The sequence below is a fragment of the Abramis brama genome, assembly GCF_963993115.1.
Source record: "Abramis brama genome assembly, chromosome: 25".
In the NCBI taxonomy this organism is placed as follows: Eukaryota; Metazoa; Chordata; class Actinopteri; order Cypriniformes; family Leuciscidae; genus Abramis; species Abramis brama.
The window spans coordinates 23,381,254-23,398,296 of record NC_139987.1 but is presented as its reverse complement, the minus strand read 5'-3'; the positions used below and the strand labels follow the sequence as shown (position 1 = coordinate 23,398,296).

The following is a 17,043-nucleotide window of genomic DNA, read 5'->3' as shown; positions in this document are numbered from 1 at the left end:
CAGCGCGTGCGAGTTTGACTGACCTGTCATGGAACTTTTCACTCACGCGCGCGCTACATACTCTAATATACTCGCGTTCTATCGAAGCCCGTCGCGCGCAGTGACTTCTTGTTTGTGGCAGTTATATAAGATTTTTGGCTGCGCGTGAGTCTATGAGGATGGTGATGGCACGACGAGAGAGGTCCGTTGATCCGAGAAGAACATTTGCTTGTATTATATATTACACAGTATTTTATGGGTATGTTAGTTCGTTTGATAATGTCAGAAACGGAATGACGTAAAAAAACGACTAAAAAGGGAACGATTGAGTTAGAATGATCTTGAAATGATGCCCAGTACTTATAACGGTCTTCTGAGGGGATTTTTATTTTATTTTATGTAACGTTAGGAGGTTCCAAAAGACCTTTATCATGAATATATTGCAGATTTAGTCTGTATGTGTTAGAAATATCATATTGAAGTGTGTTTGGCCTGTTAATGTGGAGATTTTAGAGTAACGTTATCCTAGAAGGGTGTCTTGTACACCTTCAACCATTCTGAAAGGATTTTTTTGTTAGGAGCTTTCAAAAATGAATATCCTAAATTTAAAAGGATGGTTTACCCAAACATTCTGTCATCATTTAGCCTAACGTTACTCATCCTTATGTTGTTCCAAACCTGTATGTTTCTTTTTCTGTTGAACTAAAAAAGAAGATATTTTGAAGAATGTTGGTAAGCAGACAAGTTAGTTGACGGTAGCCATTGACTTCCATAGTAGGAAAAGTCAATGGCTACCTTCAACTGTTTAGTTAACATTCTTCAAAATATCTTCTTTTGTGTTCAGCGGGGGGAGAAATTCATACAGCTTTGGTTACAAGTGCTAGTGCATGTATTTAAAAAATATTTTATATTGAAGTGGATTTGGCTTGTCAATGTGGAGATTTTAGACATGGACATGGGAACTTATTTGACGTGTCAGTCAGTGGCAGAGATGTCACCTCACTCATTGTCATTGATTTCCTGCTGTTTCAAACTATATTATTCTAATAGTTGTCAGCTTGAACATGTTTGTAACGCACACAGTTTTGTCTTCCTGCATTGAGGTCTTGTCTTGAAGTAATTAGCAATTATTGCAGTTTCATTCAGGCCAGTGTCTTATGGGACATGTGTGGACTTGTGGTTTCAATGAAAACTCTTCAGCATTAGATTTGAGCTTGAGAAAGCAGTTTTGCTGGTTATGAGATGTTGTTACAGCTTTTTGCTTTTGCTAAGTGAATTTGTATGCCGTTTGTGGTTCTTTACTTGTACTGTGAATGCTTTAGGATTAAAAAAAATAACTGTTGTAGGCTAAATGTTTCTGCAGGGGCGTGTCCAGGATTTTATGCTTGGGATGGCAGGGGAAATAAGGGGAAATGATCAAACATACCTGACTGAAAATTACTGTACAGATGTTTGATTCCTCTACAACAGGGGTCTTGCTAGCATTTGGCCAAAATGTGTAAGCTAGCCTATCAAAGTGTAATGAGCGAGCTAGCTAATGTATTGAAAAAACACGTGATTGACTGTACCTGCTTCTGTTCATTAAAAGGGTACAATATTGAACTATTAAAAAGTTAGAAAAATGGGGGAGGGGTGAAGATGATGAACACTGCCCCAATAAATATTATTTAGTTTGTGCTGACATTTTATTGAGGTGACATTAATAGATGGTGACATTTAAAAATTACATTAAATAAAAACTTGTAGCATTTAAATTTGGTCACATATTGTGTTGATTTGGCTATTTTTCCACAGGAATGCAAGTTTTGTCTCCTGAAATCACTGTGAATAACAATTTATTTTTGATACAGTCACACCTGCCAGAAAACTCAACTCACATAAAAGGTTATTTTTTGGGGTATTTGTGGAGATTCTCACTTACTCATCTCTTGAGGGCCCGGTCATATGGAAAGCAAGAGCACTTTTAGTTGAAACTAATAATATCATATTGGCGAAACAGATTTGACAAACACTCTAGTGCGTAGGCCTATATGTGTTTGTGTCAAAGGTTTCTATTTACGTGCTTTTGCAGCATTGAACAATGTAGCCAATCACAGACATGTCTTTTGATGGCCAATCAGAGGTGTTAAAGTTGCTCAAAACTCCAGATTTGTTCTGTTCTACAATCTTGTGAATCCTCTCAAAGTGCAGACACCATGTAAATAAGAGATCCATTGTGAAGTTTAGATTATAATATGATTAATACTTCAATCATATTTACTTTATATGATTACTTTGTGAGATCACGATAAACTGAGATGAATGACAACTGATTACAGGGCCTGAATTTCGGCGCCGGCGCGGGTATTGCACACATTTTTACTAATTCCTGCAGGTTCTGTGATTATATAATGCATGAAATTCCCGCAAAAAAAACACATTCTCTATAGCATTTAGGTTGAATAAACAAATTAATCCACACAGATTATTATAATTTAAAAACTTTCTTAGACGTAATTTAACAAACAGCGTAAGTGAATCAGCACGCTCTCTCTCTCTCGAAATGTACAAACGACTTCACATCTTCACATCCATCGCGATTTCAAAGCATTCAGCACTCGTGCGCTCTCTGAGAGACTGTTTTCTGAGCGCTCGCACTCATAAAGACGCCTCACAAACAGCTCACGAAGACCAAATTAAGTTCTTTGCATGGCTAAAAGTGCTTAAATGGTCAAATACACACAAATTTATGTACAAATTGCCCGTCTTGTCGAGTATTCACATAAATACAGTCTGTTATGAACAGAAAACGCATGTGTAACATGGATCAGTGCATTCGGTCTTAAAGGAGTCATGACCTGTAATTTTCACTTTTCCACGAGAAAAAATGTATGTTATGATTGCCTAACGATTATACACTAGCCGGGAAGCCGATATTTAAAAGTGAAGCGTTTGTTTACCCCTGGGTTCGTAAACCAGCCCACGTGCACGCGCACTCAAATACGTGATGTTAATTTCTGCGCCGACTTGATGTCAAGTCGGCGCAGGATATACCATATATGGACACCGCAGACCTATGCTGCAGGAAGCCCGCCCTGCCCCTCTCCCCCTCATATTCAGTCGAGCGCCGCCATTACTGAATTCCGATTCAAAGTACACACTCGACCGTGAAAGATGCAGAAACGTTCACAACTTGCGCCATGATGTCATTTTGGAATGATATGCTGAAGCGTTACCTGCGGTGTCAACCCCCCTCCTTCCTGCCACCAATCAACGCGCCCCTCATTTGCATTATTACAATGACCGTCCACGACAGCCAAAATATCGCATCAGATCTCGCGAGACAATAATGCCTTCAGAAATAAGGGTCAGAGGAGCTCTGTGTTTATTTTTTTCCCACTTTTTTTCAACTTTTCTTTTTTAGAAGGGCCTGAAAGACTATTATAGAGCGTGGGTATCCAAGGTAATACTAGGTTATGACTCCTTTAAAGTGACAGCAGCCTAATATATGTCTGTGTCATTAATGCAGAAGAGAAAAGCACTCTCTGCTCTTGACTGAATAACTTTTGTAACTTTAATTTGTATTTATTTTATTTTAAAATGAAGACTATTCAGTGTGATTTCATTAATATTACTTTATTCTTTAAATTGATACTTTATTCAATTTCTGTAGTATTGCTCTACATGAATCCTACTCTTTATTCCTACCTGAACTTAAAGCACGGTTTATTTCTTCTGTATGTTTATTCTATTGTACTTATTTGTGTTACTGCTTGGTTCTTATTTTATTACTAAGTGTTGACTTGTCTTTTTTGTAAATTCAATTCAAAGTTTGATATCAGGCTGCTCTGTAAGCTATTGTGAAAAAAAATTACCATGTAAAAGCAAAAATTCATTTTTAATTGTAGTATTTATTTTTTTATTGTCTAAAAAATTCCCCTCCCACAATTAATTCCCCGGTTAAATAAAAAAAAAAACCCCAATTCCCCCTCATTTTCCTTCAGTGATGCACTTTTATTATGAGCTGACGGGGATGTTTGCTATGTTGACACCTCTCCATAAACCAAAACCTTAAAAATAAACTTAAATTGTTTGTGCATTACATCAATTTGCGAGGCGTGACACTGGTCAACTTTAGGGTGGCAAAACTAATTTTTAGGGTGGCAGCTGCCGCCCCTGCGATTCTGTTCATTTCTGTTGTTGTCTTTAAAAAATTTAAATCACTTTTATATACAGGGACAGTGTAGAATAGACAGAAAATAATGGGGAGAGAAGAAAGTAAAGAAGGAATGAATGGGAACATAAACGTATAGGCTCAAACCCACATCTCCCTGTAAGAAATATATATTTATCTAGTCATGCTAAGATTTAATTTTTAGATTTATTAGATTAAGATTTATTTAATTAAATTCTTAATTTTTACTTTTAATTTAAAAAATACTGTTTCTCCCCGTTTTTTTACTTTTTAAAAATCCTTATCCAATAATGAAAAAGTTCTTAAAAATGAATTGGTCAAAAGTGTGGGAACCTTGGATATGATCATTGTGTAATGAATGAACGCGATAATATGTGTTCTTTTTTATGAATGGTCAGTCATTTTTATGTATTAGCTGAGTGTGGGAATTGAAAGATAAAATCCTTATGGAAGCTTGACTTGTGTGATTTTAACGGCATTTTCAGTGTGAATGTGATGTTGTCATATCAAGTGACAAAATAAGCTTTTGACATAATGTTTTATTTGATATGATGAAGTGCAGAATCAGTCAGTTCTGCTTTAACACTTAAACTGTTTGAATCTGACAACCGCTCGACTGTATAGTGATGGCTTTGAAAAGATCACAGTACCTTTTATCTCTCCTTTTGAAAGAAAAGTGGACAAGTGGTTAACTGTCAAGAGGATGGTTTGTGTGATATGAGGGAGAAAAAAAAGGAAAAACTCAAAGCTGATGTTCCAATGGCTTGGAAAGCTTGCATAGCACAGAATTAATGTGTTCCATTTTTGATTGAAGTTAGGCTATGTTTTTAGTTTGGTGATCACCATAACCATAACCTTCCCAGTGAACACATTTAGTCCTGAAACATCCCATGTGAAAGCTTCTATCTGCACAAGCTCAATTTCACATTTGCATTTTCATTGCTGCAACAGGCACTATAGCTAAGCTAGCATTAGCATAAAATGTCTTCTATGGTTTGTTTTCTCTTCCATGTCAAGTACTATGATGACAAAGCAACCATTAGGATAAGATAATAATGCTGGGCCAGTTAAAGTTAGCCAGCTACTTGAATCCAGTCTTATGGCATAGACATTTGAAGGTAATGAAAAACACAATTTAAAACAGATCATTTATTGACAAAAAGTTATTTGCATATTTTAGAACTGACGCAAAGGGGGGAACTAGTACTACTGTTAATCGGCCAAACCTGATTGGCCAGTTTAAAAAAAGGGCCAAATATTGGTAGATTAATTGGACTAGCCAATATTTGTCGGTCTATGACTAGTACTGAGTTTGTTACTGCCACAAACGCATGTTTAGTTTGTACAACGGTGCTGTGCTTGCATCTCTCTGGCCAGGTGTTTGTGACAGTGCACTTGTAGAATCATCTTTATCTATACTCGGGCTGCATGATTTGTGGCAACAACAAAAAAATCTAATTGTGATAAAAATAAAAATAAATGCTATTCAGAATGCAATTTTTTTTGTTTTAAAGCTCCTGGTTTGTTGCTTGTTTCTTGCTTGTTTGTTTGGCTGCACAATTTGGCCCAAAAAATATTGATTATATATCAATACGACTCTAAAATAATAATAATAATTGTTATTAATATTAGTATTACTATTACTGCTAATACTACATAAACATATATTAAACAAAATAAGAAATATGACTATTTTCACTGTAAAGTATTTAAGAATAATATAATAATACAACCCCAATTCCAGAAAAGTTGGGACATTGTGTAAAACGTGTAAAATCAAGAATCTGATTTGTTAATTCTCTTGAACCTTTATTTAACTGACAAAATTACAAAGAAAAAAAAATCTAAACACGTTTAGATTTTGATGGCTCCAATACACTCCAAAAACATTTGGACAGAGGCCAAATAAAAGTGAAAAGATTACAGAATATCCAAGTTAAGCTGTTTTGAGGGTATCGTGTTGGGGTAGAAAAGGTGCATCCACCAAAGTCTTTTTGCAAGCAAAGATGGGTCATGGCTCACCATTTTGTGCCAAATTTCATGAGAGAAATTTAATTTCTAAATTCTCAATGCAAGATTGCAAAGTATTTAGGTTTTTCACCATCCACCTTACATAATATTGTGAAAAGATTCAGGGAATCCAGAGAAATCTCAGTCTGTTGTCAGGTCGGCAGACCTCTGTTGAATGTGCATGACCTTCAAGCCCTCGGATGGCATTGCATGAGAAACCGTCGTGCTACTCTGTAAATATAGGCACACGGGCTCGGGAGTTCTTTAGAAAACCTTTGTCAATTAACGCAGTCTGCCGTTGCATCAAAAAATGCAACTTGAGAAAAGAGAAAGCTATACATTAATTCTATGCGCAATGCCGCCGAGTTCTCTGGGCCCGAACTCATCTCAGATGATCCAAAACTGGCCATACGTCTGGATTTTGGCCGGACAGTCCGGATTTTAAGCCCCCTGTCCGGCATCCAGCGCAGCCTCAAGCCGGACACTCATTTGTCCTCCTTTTTGGAGTTGCTCTGAATCGGCCTAAATAAACCCGCTCTAGAATCTTTATTGGGACGCAGCAGCATAGCGTCTAATGCCGTAAGATCTCTGGTCATACGAATGATTGGCTGAAAGCGGTGTCAAATAAATATCTGATATATCATTGGTTAAAAACGTAAACAAGCCTCCGCGTCGTGGAGTCCACATGCTGGCTACGTCATATCATAACTTTAACATGCCGAAACGTCAGACCTCATTTGATCCGGAATGGACAAAAGAGCACGAATTTGGCCGTGATGACCCTAGAGGTGCTGTTGTTGTCGTCTGAGCTGCTGCACAGGGTGAACTTCTTTGTTAAGAACTGAAATGTGTATTTATTTATTTTTCGCATTCATTATTTGTATTTCTGTTATTTCCAGAAGTCCAGAAATGTTATGTTTTCAGGCACTTTGCAAGACAGGTTCATCTCAGTGGTCAGTTTTTGAAACAGACATCACAATGTCTTGAATAAATACAAATATAAATACAAAATACAAAACTGTGAACAAACACTTTTTTGCCTTTTCTGTTACACATAGGTCTACATCAAGATATATCGTAGATCAAACTGTCTGGCAATGAATAGAGTAGGCTATTTCAGAATTATGATACCATCGATATGATGGACAAAATTGTATTGTAGTTGCGAGTACACCAGAGTCCTATGCTATTATTCTTGCCTCACTAAATGCCGCAAAATGGAAATGGCCACCCTATCCAAAACACAGTGGAAATTTGTACAGTGGTCAGATGAATCCATGTTTCAGCATGTTTTTGGGAAAAATAGACATTGAGTTTTCAGTCCCAAAGACGAAAGAGACCATCAGCGACATCTGTCATGGTATGGAGGTGCATCAGTGAAAACAGTATGGGTGACTTGTATGTGTGAAGGCACCATTGATGTGGAGGCGTATATTGCGATTGCACATGGATACTGCCATCAAGATGACATCTTTCCTGGGAACCAAGACAATGCCAGGCCTCATTCTGCATGTGCTACAACTGAGTGGTTTCGTAGAAACTCGACACCATAGAAGGGATGTGCTTGACTGGTCTTCCTGCTGTAGAGATCTGTCTCCTATTGAAAATGTACGATCCATCATGAAAAGGAGAATCGGGACAGTGACGACCACAGACTGTTGAACAGTTGTCTTGTATCAGGCGAGATTGGGCAAAAATTACACTAGAAACTGAAACAATTAGCATCCTAAATTCCCAAATGATTAAAAAGTGTAATTAAAAGGAAAGATGATGTGACACAGTGGTAAACATGTCTCTGTCCCAACTTTTTTGGAGTGTGTTGCAGTCATTTCAATAAATTTCAGTGCATCCCTATTTATTTTGATTAATGTCGCGGCCTCAGAAACGTCTTTGCAGTCTTTAAAGCTCTGAGATCTGGAAACTACAGGTGTGTTTCAGAATGCAGTTTGTGGTTTCACAGTTTGTCTGCTGTGCGTATCTAGCTGGGTATGTTAGTTTTTGTGTATCTGTCTTTGGTTTTGCGTCTCTCTCTCTCTCTCTCTCTCTCTCTCTGCTGATCCTCAAGAGAGCAGACCTCTCTAATATCTTCACACATTAATATGCAAACGGTGTGGTCCACGCAGCGGCACAAGGTTAAGCATGCGTGACGAGAGGAGAGAGAAAGCGCCCTAGATACTGTTGGGGAACTTTGTTTCTCTCCTCCCTGTCACTGCGTGTTGGGAGTGTTCATTATGGGAGACTGTTGCATGGTGAAGGTACTCGCCTGTGACATGTTATCTTTTCATCATGGAGACTATTGAACTGACCTGCTGTCACATGAGAGTGTGAAGGGTTGTTGTCGTTTTTTGCATCGGTTAAGCCTGAGTGTCCTTCGCACGGGGGATGTGCGCGACTGCATATCAACTACTTTCCTGAATAAATAATCAGCCTTAAGAAAGCCCTATAATTTAGACTGGGTTTGGGTTCACCATACGTAAAACATAAAATTTGATATGGAGTTTCTGTAAAATTATAATACCTGTTAAATTTCCTGCTATTATTACACATTTTCTTTGAAAAGAAAACTTAATTTTAACAGGAAAACATTTAAATGTATGTATCTATGTGGTAAAATAATTAATAATATGATTTAAATATAATTAATAAATGTTTAAATGATCAAATATGATATAATATTTAAATAAACATTAAATAATGCATCTAACATTATATACTGTGGTGACCAAAAGTGGTGTCCGGCCTTGGAAACTTGACATCTTCACCCTTTATCCAAATATAATTTAAAAAGTTATTATTATTATTTTATTATATACATGTATATATAAAAATTGTGAGCATATTGCATAGTTGTGCTCAGAGTCAATTGTTTTATGTGTGATAACACAATGAATGAAACATGGCAAAATTGTTTGGACATCATTTTTGGCCAGGCTGTCATATAAGAAATTATGAACACATTCAAAAACAAGAGAGAACCAATGAAATATTAATAACTGATTATGTTGTAGACAATGTATGTTTTTTTTCTGAATAATAATGTTCTTCTCAAATTTTGATAGTTTAATCGAACTTGTAGGGTGTTTAAAAACAAATATATCCTCCAGACATTACTTTTGGCCACTATTGTATTTCAAATTCAAAAATGTAAATGTAAAAGTTATTTTTAGACATTATGTAGGAAATCTTGGCAGGGCAAGTAGAAGAACGCAGAACTGTGCAGTATATTTAAACGTGACCAATGTAGTCCGATTCATAAACAAATGACTCTTATGAGCCAGTTCTTTTGAATAAATCACAAAACAACTTCATAGCCAGTGTAGTTTGATTCATAAACAATGAACTCTTCTGAGCCTGTAGTTTTTTAAGTGAATCAAAAATATACCATGCATCCAGTGTGTAGTGTGATTCATGAACAAATGATTCATATGTACCGGTTCCTAGTGCTTTTAGTGAAGCTAAACCATATGTTGCAACCTGTATGGTCCAGTTCATGAACAAATGGCTCTTGTGAGCTGATCCTTTTAAGAATCTTTAAAAAAAACCTCTCAAACTTGTCTATTAAATCGCAATTAAATTAAATTGAATCTGAATCAATTCAGAAATTGTGATACCCATTTTTGAGACCCATCCCTATGTTTTATGTGTTAGTTATGTTTTATGAAGCTGCTGAACTGAAGTGACCAATCTGAAGTGTCCCATGAGCCCTCATTTATTCTGTAAAAATCCAAACCATGAGTGTAAAAGCTGTCTGTGAGTGACCTCTCCTCGCACTGTACTTTATGAAAGGTCACTTCTCTGCAGTAATACAAGACTTTTGCTTATCATCAAATGACATGACATGGGTCATGGCATTGTCAGTCTTACTTCCTGGATAAAGCTCAAAGCATCTCTTCTGGTTAAGTTGGGGCTGCCTTTCTTTCCACTATAAAACAGGATGTTTAAAACTTCTGCTCTTCCTGTCTTTAAAAAAAAAAAGAAATCATTAGGACGTTTCCTTTTATCTCATCAAGAAAAGTTATTGTTTTGACCCTCTCGAACACACACATGATTGAGGAAACTGCCTCTTGGTTTGTGAATCAATCTTGATGGTTTTCGCTAGCCCTTTCATCGTAAGAAAACATCAGTGTTTTTTAAGTCATTTTGTCGGATCAACTTCCTGTTATGTTTATGAATTGTAACTTTCAGATTAGGCCAGATGGCAAGACCTGAGTGCATTATGCTTAATACAAGGTTAAGCATCAGGAATGTCTGCACATGAGACACTTGAGGGCTTGTAGGGGTCATGGGAGGTCACGCAATGTGTTGTCTATCGGCACAGTTATGTTTTGCCATCATTTTCCAGCAATTCTTTTTATTTTTATGGATTTATGGTTGTCTTGGAGTACCTGTAACATGTCTTGCTATTATTGCAGATTTAGTTCGAAAAGAAAAACTTTGATATTTATATATGTATATGTATATACAGTATATATATATATATATATATACACACACATATATTATGTACACTACTCGATTTTTGTTTGTTTGTTTTTGAAAGAAGCTCACCTAGTCTAAAACTCACCAAGGCTTATTTATTTAATCAAAAATACAGTAAAAGAGTAATATTGTGAAATAGTATTACAAAAAGGGTTTTTTTTCCTGTAAAGCTGAATTTTCAGCATCATTACTGTCACATGATCCTTCAGAAATCATTCTGATATGCTGATTCGCTGCTCTAGAAACAGTATTATTAATGTTGAAAACAGTTGCGTTGCTTAATGTTTTGGAAATTGTGATACGTTTTCAAGGATTCTTTGAATAGAAAGTTCAAAGGAACATCATTTAATTGAAATAGAAATCTTTTATAACATTATAAACATATTTAGTGTCAATTTAACACATTCTTGCTAAAAAAAATCTTAACATTTCTTTAATAAAAAGTCTTAGTTTTGAACAGTACTGTATGTATTTATAAATGTACATTTATATGGTAGAATTATAGAACTAAAATTATAATTTAAAACAAATAATAATGCATGTAACAATTATACATATTCTAATTAGAAAATCTAAATTTAAAAATATACATTTATTTGAAAAAATTTGGTTGGAAATGTTGGTAGAGCTAGTAAAAAAAAAAAAAAATCCTTATCATTGTGCTAAACTTTTCTTAAGCGAAAATTTTTAAGGCAGATTTCATTGTCAAATCGATTTGTTGCGTCAGCCTTAATGTGAATGATATTTCACTCTGCTGTTTATCAGTGCTTCACTTTATGAATGGATTGGCTAGTTTTTAAATCAGCGCGCACAGCAGTGCATATGTTAGGAACTTTACGTGCAAATGGTTTGACTAGCCGTACTAGCATCTCTCCAGGTTGTTGGATGTCAAGTCATAATGAAGTACCACTTGAATATAAAGAATGCCACTTTGAAGCAGCAGATACATATGCTCCTGCTTTCAAAAGCATCCTGTTGGATGTGGTTGCGGCAGACACTTTTCCTGGATCCAGCCTCAGGGGACATGCTGATGAAACTGTTTGTTTTTCCCTGTATGTCAACGGCATCCTCAGAACGTTCTGTCTCTTCTCTGCTCCTCTCTGCCCAGTCACCCAGGCGAGAGGCCCTCGAAGATCCACGTCAGCGGGCTTCAGGCAGAGATGGCTCCTTGCCCCGCTCCCTTGGGGAGACAGCAGAGTCTGGCTGCAGAAGATAATGGCAGGCAAGGAACATTTTCAGGGAAGGCAGTTGCAAATTGGCATAAGCTTTGCCTCCTCTGCGCAGGTGTGACTCAGCCGAATTCTTCCAGACGTCTCCCGCTCCCTAAACGCTGTGTTGCCTTAAGCCCTGATCTCCCTACAGTCTCGCAACTTATTTTGGTGCTGGTGTGATTAACTTGTTTAAAATGTAACCGAACGGGGACACTATTGCCAAGCAACAGCGGTTTATTTCCTTATATCCGTCTCTTGGGCACGGTCTATTATCTGTGTTCATGACGAAGCTTGACAGGCAATACCTGTAATCTGGGCTCCCAGACAGATCTGGTTTGATCGGCTGGATCTGAACACACTTCCCTGTTGTCTTTGAATGGACGGCAAACTTGTATACAGTGTAAACTGCAAACTAGTGGTGGTCCATACGCGAATGAATCTTTTAAAGGAATGATTCAATCTTGTTTACTTCAATGAACTGACTCGTATTTTTCATTTACTGTCTCTCTCTTTTGCAGTGTGTGAACGCTTCGAATAGCATTCCAGGGCTCCAGACTGCAACCAAATGGTCGCATTTTGTGGCCTTTTTTCCTGCCGGTGTGACTTAATTTTGTTAGAGGTCGCACTGGTGCCACCACCACGTTGCCCAACTGAAAATACCTGCCTTTTATGTTACGTATGAGAAACATCAAACGAAACAAAGGTGAAGCAAAACCACACGACTGGTTTGAGCCGCAAGCTCAGAACAGGTTTACTCACGGGCCGATCTTGATCACGTGACACCGTTACTACACAGCGCTCGGAGATCCAGTGAGAAACAGTTTGAATTTACTACGTTATTAATAATTTCGCTGCGAGATCTAGTGGGAAGCATCCAAATTTGGCACTGAATTCTCTGTCACTATAGATATCATATCAAACAGCGCTGATGTGGAAACCAAGAGAAACATTGGGCCATGAACAAACAAGGTAAAGATGGCTTTTCAGTTTACAAATCACCAACATTCACCATGGATTTAATGTAGCAACGCTAACTGTATCCATGGTATTGTGAAAGAAATAGTCAAGTGTCAAAGAGTAAAATTCAAGCACTTTTCAATGGATTTCAAGTGCTTCACACTTTTTCCAGCACTTTAAAGCTCTAAATATTATCCATTTTTAAAGGTGCAATAGGTGAACTGGGAAATGCTAACTTTTGTCTGCTAGCATTGAAAGCATGCGATCCCACCCTCCCTGCAAAACACATGAACGCGCACAGACCAGAAGCAAGACGATCAGAGACAACGTCATTAGATTACATCATGTGTCGTTCACCGGTGAGAAAACTTCACAGTACAGTGAGGTGAGAAGGCTGAGGCTGAGACTAAGTTTTTTTTAAGGCCACTTGTTGTCGGTTCAGAAGGAAGGGTTGTTGCTGTTTGCCTGCCATTCTCACCATGTCTGCACAGCGTACGTGAAACGCGCTGATGACGTGTGATGTCTTCGTGAACAGGCTGCGCAGTGGTATGCAAACACACGTTGACTGACAGGGAACACACTGGGCCCTATTTTAACGATCTGAAACGCAAGTATCAAGCGCGAAACGCAAGTAACTTTGTGGGCGGGACTTGGGCGGTGTTGCTATTACACCGGCGGGATAAATGACTCTTGTGCCCGACGCAAATCTAACGTGGGTTGGTCTGAAGTAACTTCATTATTCATAGGTGTGGTTTGGGCGTAACGTGAAATAAACCAATCAGAGCGACATCTCACATTCCCTTTAAGAGCAGGCGCGCTTGTTCCATGGCGGATTGCTATTATAACGGCGGATTTGCCAGGCGCGCGCCAGGAGCAGTTCACAGCCGAGGAGACCGGTGTTCTCGCCAGGGCCGTAAAACACAGAGAAGTGACATTGTATGGGGATGGATAAACCCACCCAAATTAGCTTTGGTTAAACAGGCGTATACAAATTTGGGTAAATGTGTAAGCTAGATTTATGCCTATTTTTTCACATCTTCATGGACACAACAATGATTTCCCTCGTGTGTTAATATTTTTCCTTGTAATAATGTATGGTTTTCTAAAAATGAGTACTGCTGCGTCTGTGTGTAGATGAGATAAGCAAAGTGTATGCTCGTTGTGCACACGCTACATTGATTATGGCCAAGCATGCGCCCTTAAAATAGCATATGAATAACATCCGCAACGCGCCACTGACTTTAGACCAGGTTTTTCCTGGTCAGTGTTTTCTAAACCTGCAAAATAGCACCAGGGAACGTTTGCGCCAGAACACGCCTCCTCTTTGCGCTGAACCGCCCCCCGGGAGCGCAAGTTAATTTCCTAATTTACCGACGTGCATCTGTGGAGGGAAAAGTCCGCTGTGCGCGGGTGCAAAATAGGAATGATACATGCGTCAGTGCACAAAGTCAATTGCACTGGGTGCAAGATAGGGCCCATGGAGTCATTTCATTCAGACCGAACGAAATGATTGAACGAACATTTTATGGTCATACGCCTAAAAAAAAACCAAGACTATAACCAGTAGATGGCGGCAGAGGAACACTTACTGACTGAGTCATTTCCACTCCCTAATATATGGAAAAAAATATGAAGTTACAAAGTTTCATTAAAAACAGAAACTTTTCTTCAAATTGTGACTGAATGTCGGCGCCAACAGCCCCATGGTTAACGCGCCGACATATAGCGCAACTGCGCCTCTGGCGACCCGAGTTTGATTCCCAGCTCGAGGTCCTTTGCTGATCCCCTTCCCCTCTCTCTCCACCCCACGCTTTCCTGTCAAAAAAATCTCTACTGTCCTATCAAATAAAGGCACAAAAAAGACCAAAAACATAACTTGCAAAAAATTACACAGAAAGCAAGTAAAGAGCGCTCCTTTTATAATCACTGAAGCTGTCGTCAGTTCAGTATTGCAGATGAACAATGGCACATTTAATAAGAGTGGAACATTTCAATTTTCACTATAAAAATCAGGCTTTTGCACATTACTGTTGTTAATAAAAGTTAATTTTATCTGCATCTCATTTCAAGCTCAGTGCTTTATTGTCAAATTTCCAATAGACAAACACGTACTATTATTAACTGCACTTATTAATGCAAAACAATAGTAATTTTTTGATTTAAATTAACTTTATGATTAACTTTATGATTAAAAATCCCCCCAGCACTACCAAATCAGGTGCTGGCGCCACCATCTGTTGAACTTAGTGGCACCAGTGCTACTGCTCTCAAATGTTAGTCTGGAGCCCTGCATTCGATTGTGTGCTTTGAACAAGCATTTCATTAGTTAAACCTACTGAATGAATATGGCTCGGAGCAGCACTGAATGAGGCATCTTGTTCATGAATGAACAAAATGAATGAAGCATTTCATTCTATTCTGTCATGCCAAAAAATGGATGAGAAATCTCTGCTTTGTTGTAATTTGTTGGAACTTGGAAGCTGTATAAAGATGTTTAAGTCAGCAAGAAATAGATATTCATCCTAGATATTCTGTTTTCTAAATGCATGTTGTTGATCTTAATGTGAACGATTCATTTATGCGTACGTTTCATTTTTGGCATTGTAATTTAATTTTTAATCAATATGTCTGCAAGATCGCATTTATTTCTGGCTCCATCCAATCAACAACCGATGGATTGAACCCAAATTTTCTTTACGATAATTCACTCAGATGTACGTTACAATATGGATGAAAAGATCTGTCGCTACTTTCTCTCTGCAACTTTAATCACTCTTTCTGGAGTCTCAGTATATTTTTATAGACATATTTTATAAAAGTATTAAACTTGTTTCAAGTGTGAACTTAAAAGCCACTTAATAACAAGAAAGGGCCTCTGAACAGAGGTATATATTCTTATAGTTTTTGTTAATATTTTGAAATAGATTTTATTTTTCGGTTTTCTATTTTGATTGTAATTGTAGTTAAAGTTTTAGTAATTGTGTTGCGTGTTTTATATGTTTTTTAGTGAATTATTAGCTTTTTGGTGAAAAAAAGATTTATTTATAAGAACACTTTTTTGATCCACATGAGTGGCTCTTGTCCATGCAAAAGTGGTTGTCGTCATGCCAGAGTGTTCTGGGTGGTTGCCAGGGTGTTGCTATGCAGTTGCTAAGCTGTTACTTTGAATGCACTTAATATGAGCAATGGCTGCATCACCATTAATGCACGAAATAATGTGTTTTATGCACCATTGTTTGGACAAACAGGTAGTCTCACGCTGAGCACTGAGGTGTTGGGCTGCTCAAACAGGGCAATGTAATAGTGATTCAGTGTGTTTACACTCTCTGTACTCTTTGGGGTCCACTCGAATTGTTTACTTTGTCTTTGTACATTAAGACACTGACAGTGTTTTAACACCAAAAAAATTGCCCACAGCACCTGTAAAGAAAGATTTCTCATGAGAAATGTACATGATGTGTTTGTGGAAGATTGTCGCACACCTGCCTTCATCCTCGAATGACCTGATGTAGAAACCCGACCATCTTTGTTTGGGTGCCGATCATCTCAGAGCAGATAGGTCATCGATGTTTTCCACATTTCTCTCATTACTCCATTCACCCAAACACTCCTTTCATCTCTTGTCCGAATCTGGACCTCCCCACTGTTATGAAACATTAATGCCCCCACCCCCTCCCATCAGTGTTTTATCTCAAGGGGGAAGAGACAGAAAAACACAGACAGAAAAACAGCCATTTGCACAGATACAGTGGAACTATCCACTGAAGGAATGACCATTAGAAATCACGTTTCTCTCGGTTTGTTTTGTTTGTCTCGAGTTGCATCAGGATGTGTCTAAGCATCGATTGCTCATCAATATGTCATGTTGGCTTGTGCGCCAACTTCCCAACTATGTATTTATCTAGCTTGCTTAGGCCAGGCACACACTACAAGATGTTTTTCACCCTGTGCACATTGATTTTGATGCACACTTTTTATTTATTTATATATCAGTAAGTAAGTGATTGAATTAAAAAAAGTTTTTATAGTTATTGCACAACTGTAAATTTACAATGCTGCTTGCATCTTAAGTTCTTAATCTTCGAAAGTTAAACCATCGAGCTTTCATTTTGGCTGTTTCATGTTTCAGAGCGAAACGCTGCACTGTATTAATTTACACGTGTGCAGCTTAAGAAAACTTGCCGGTCATAAATATTTTTCCGCCCATGAAAATGTTTTTTGCAAAAACAGGCA

General features: G+C 37.8%; 1 protein-coding gene across 4 annotated transcripts in view; it reads left to right on the top strand.

Moving 5' to 3' along the window:
- Nucleotides 1-17,043, top strand: part of ssbp2b (single stranded DNA binding protein 2b) — a 125,233-nt gene that overhangs the window by 1,038 nt on the left and 107,152 nt on the right. Inside the window, exons 1-2 of one of the 4 annotated variants that reach the window (XM_084103886.1) lie at nt 150-181; nt 11,751-11,864. The exons of 1 other annotated variant lie outside the window; for it this stretch is intronic. In XM_084103886.1, the coding sequence (XP_083960012.1) occupies nt 153-181; nt 11,751-11,864 (143 nt within the window). In that variant the 5' untranslated portion in view covers nt 150-152. Of the gene's footprint in view, nt 1-134; nt 182-11,750; nt 11,865-17,043 lie in introns of those variants that run through there. 2 more of the 4 variants (XM_084103885.1, XM_084103888.1) reach the window with 2 other exon arrangements.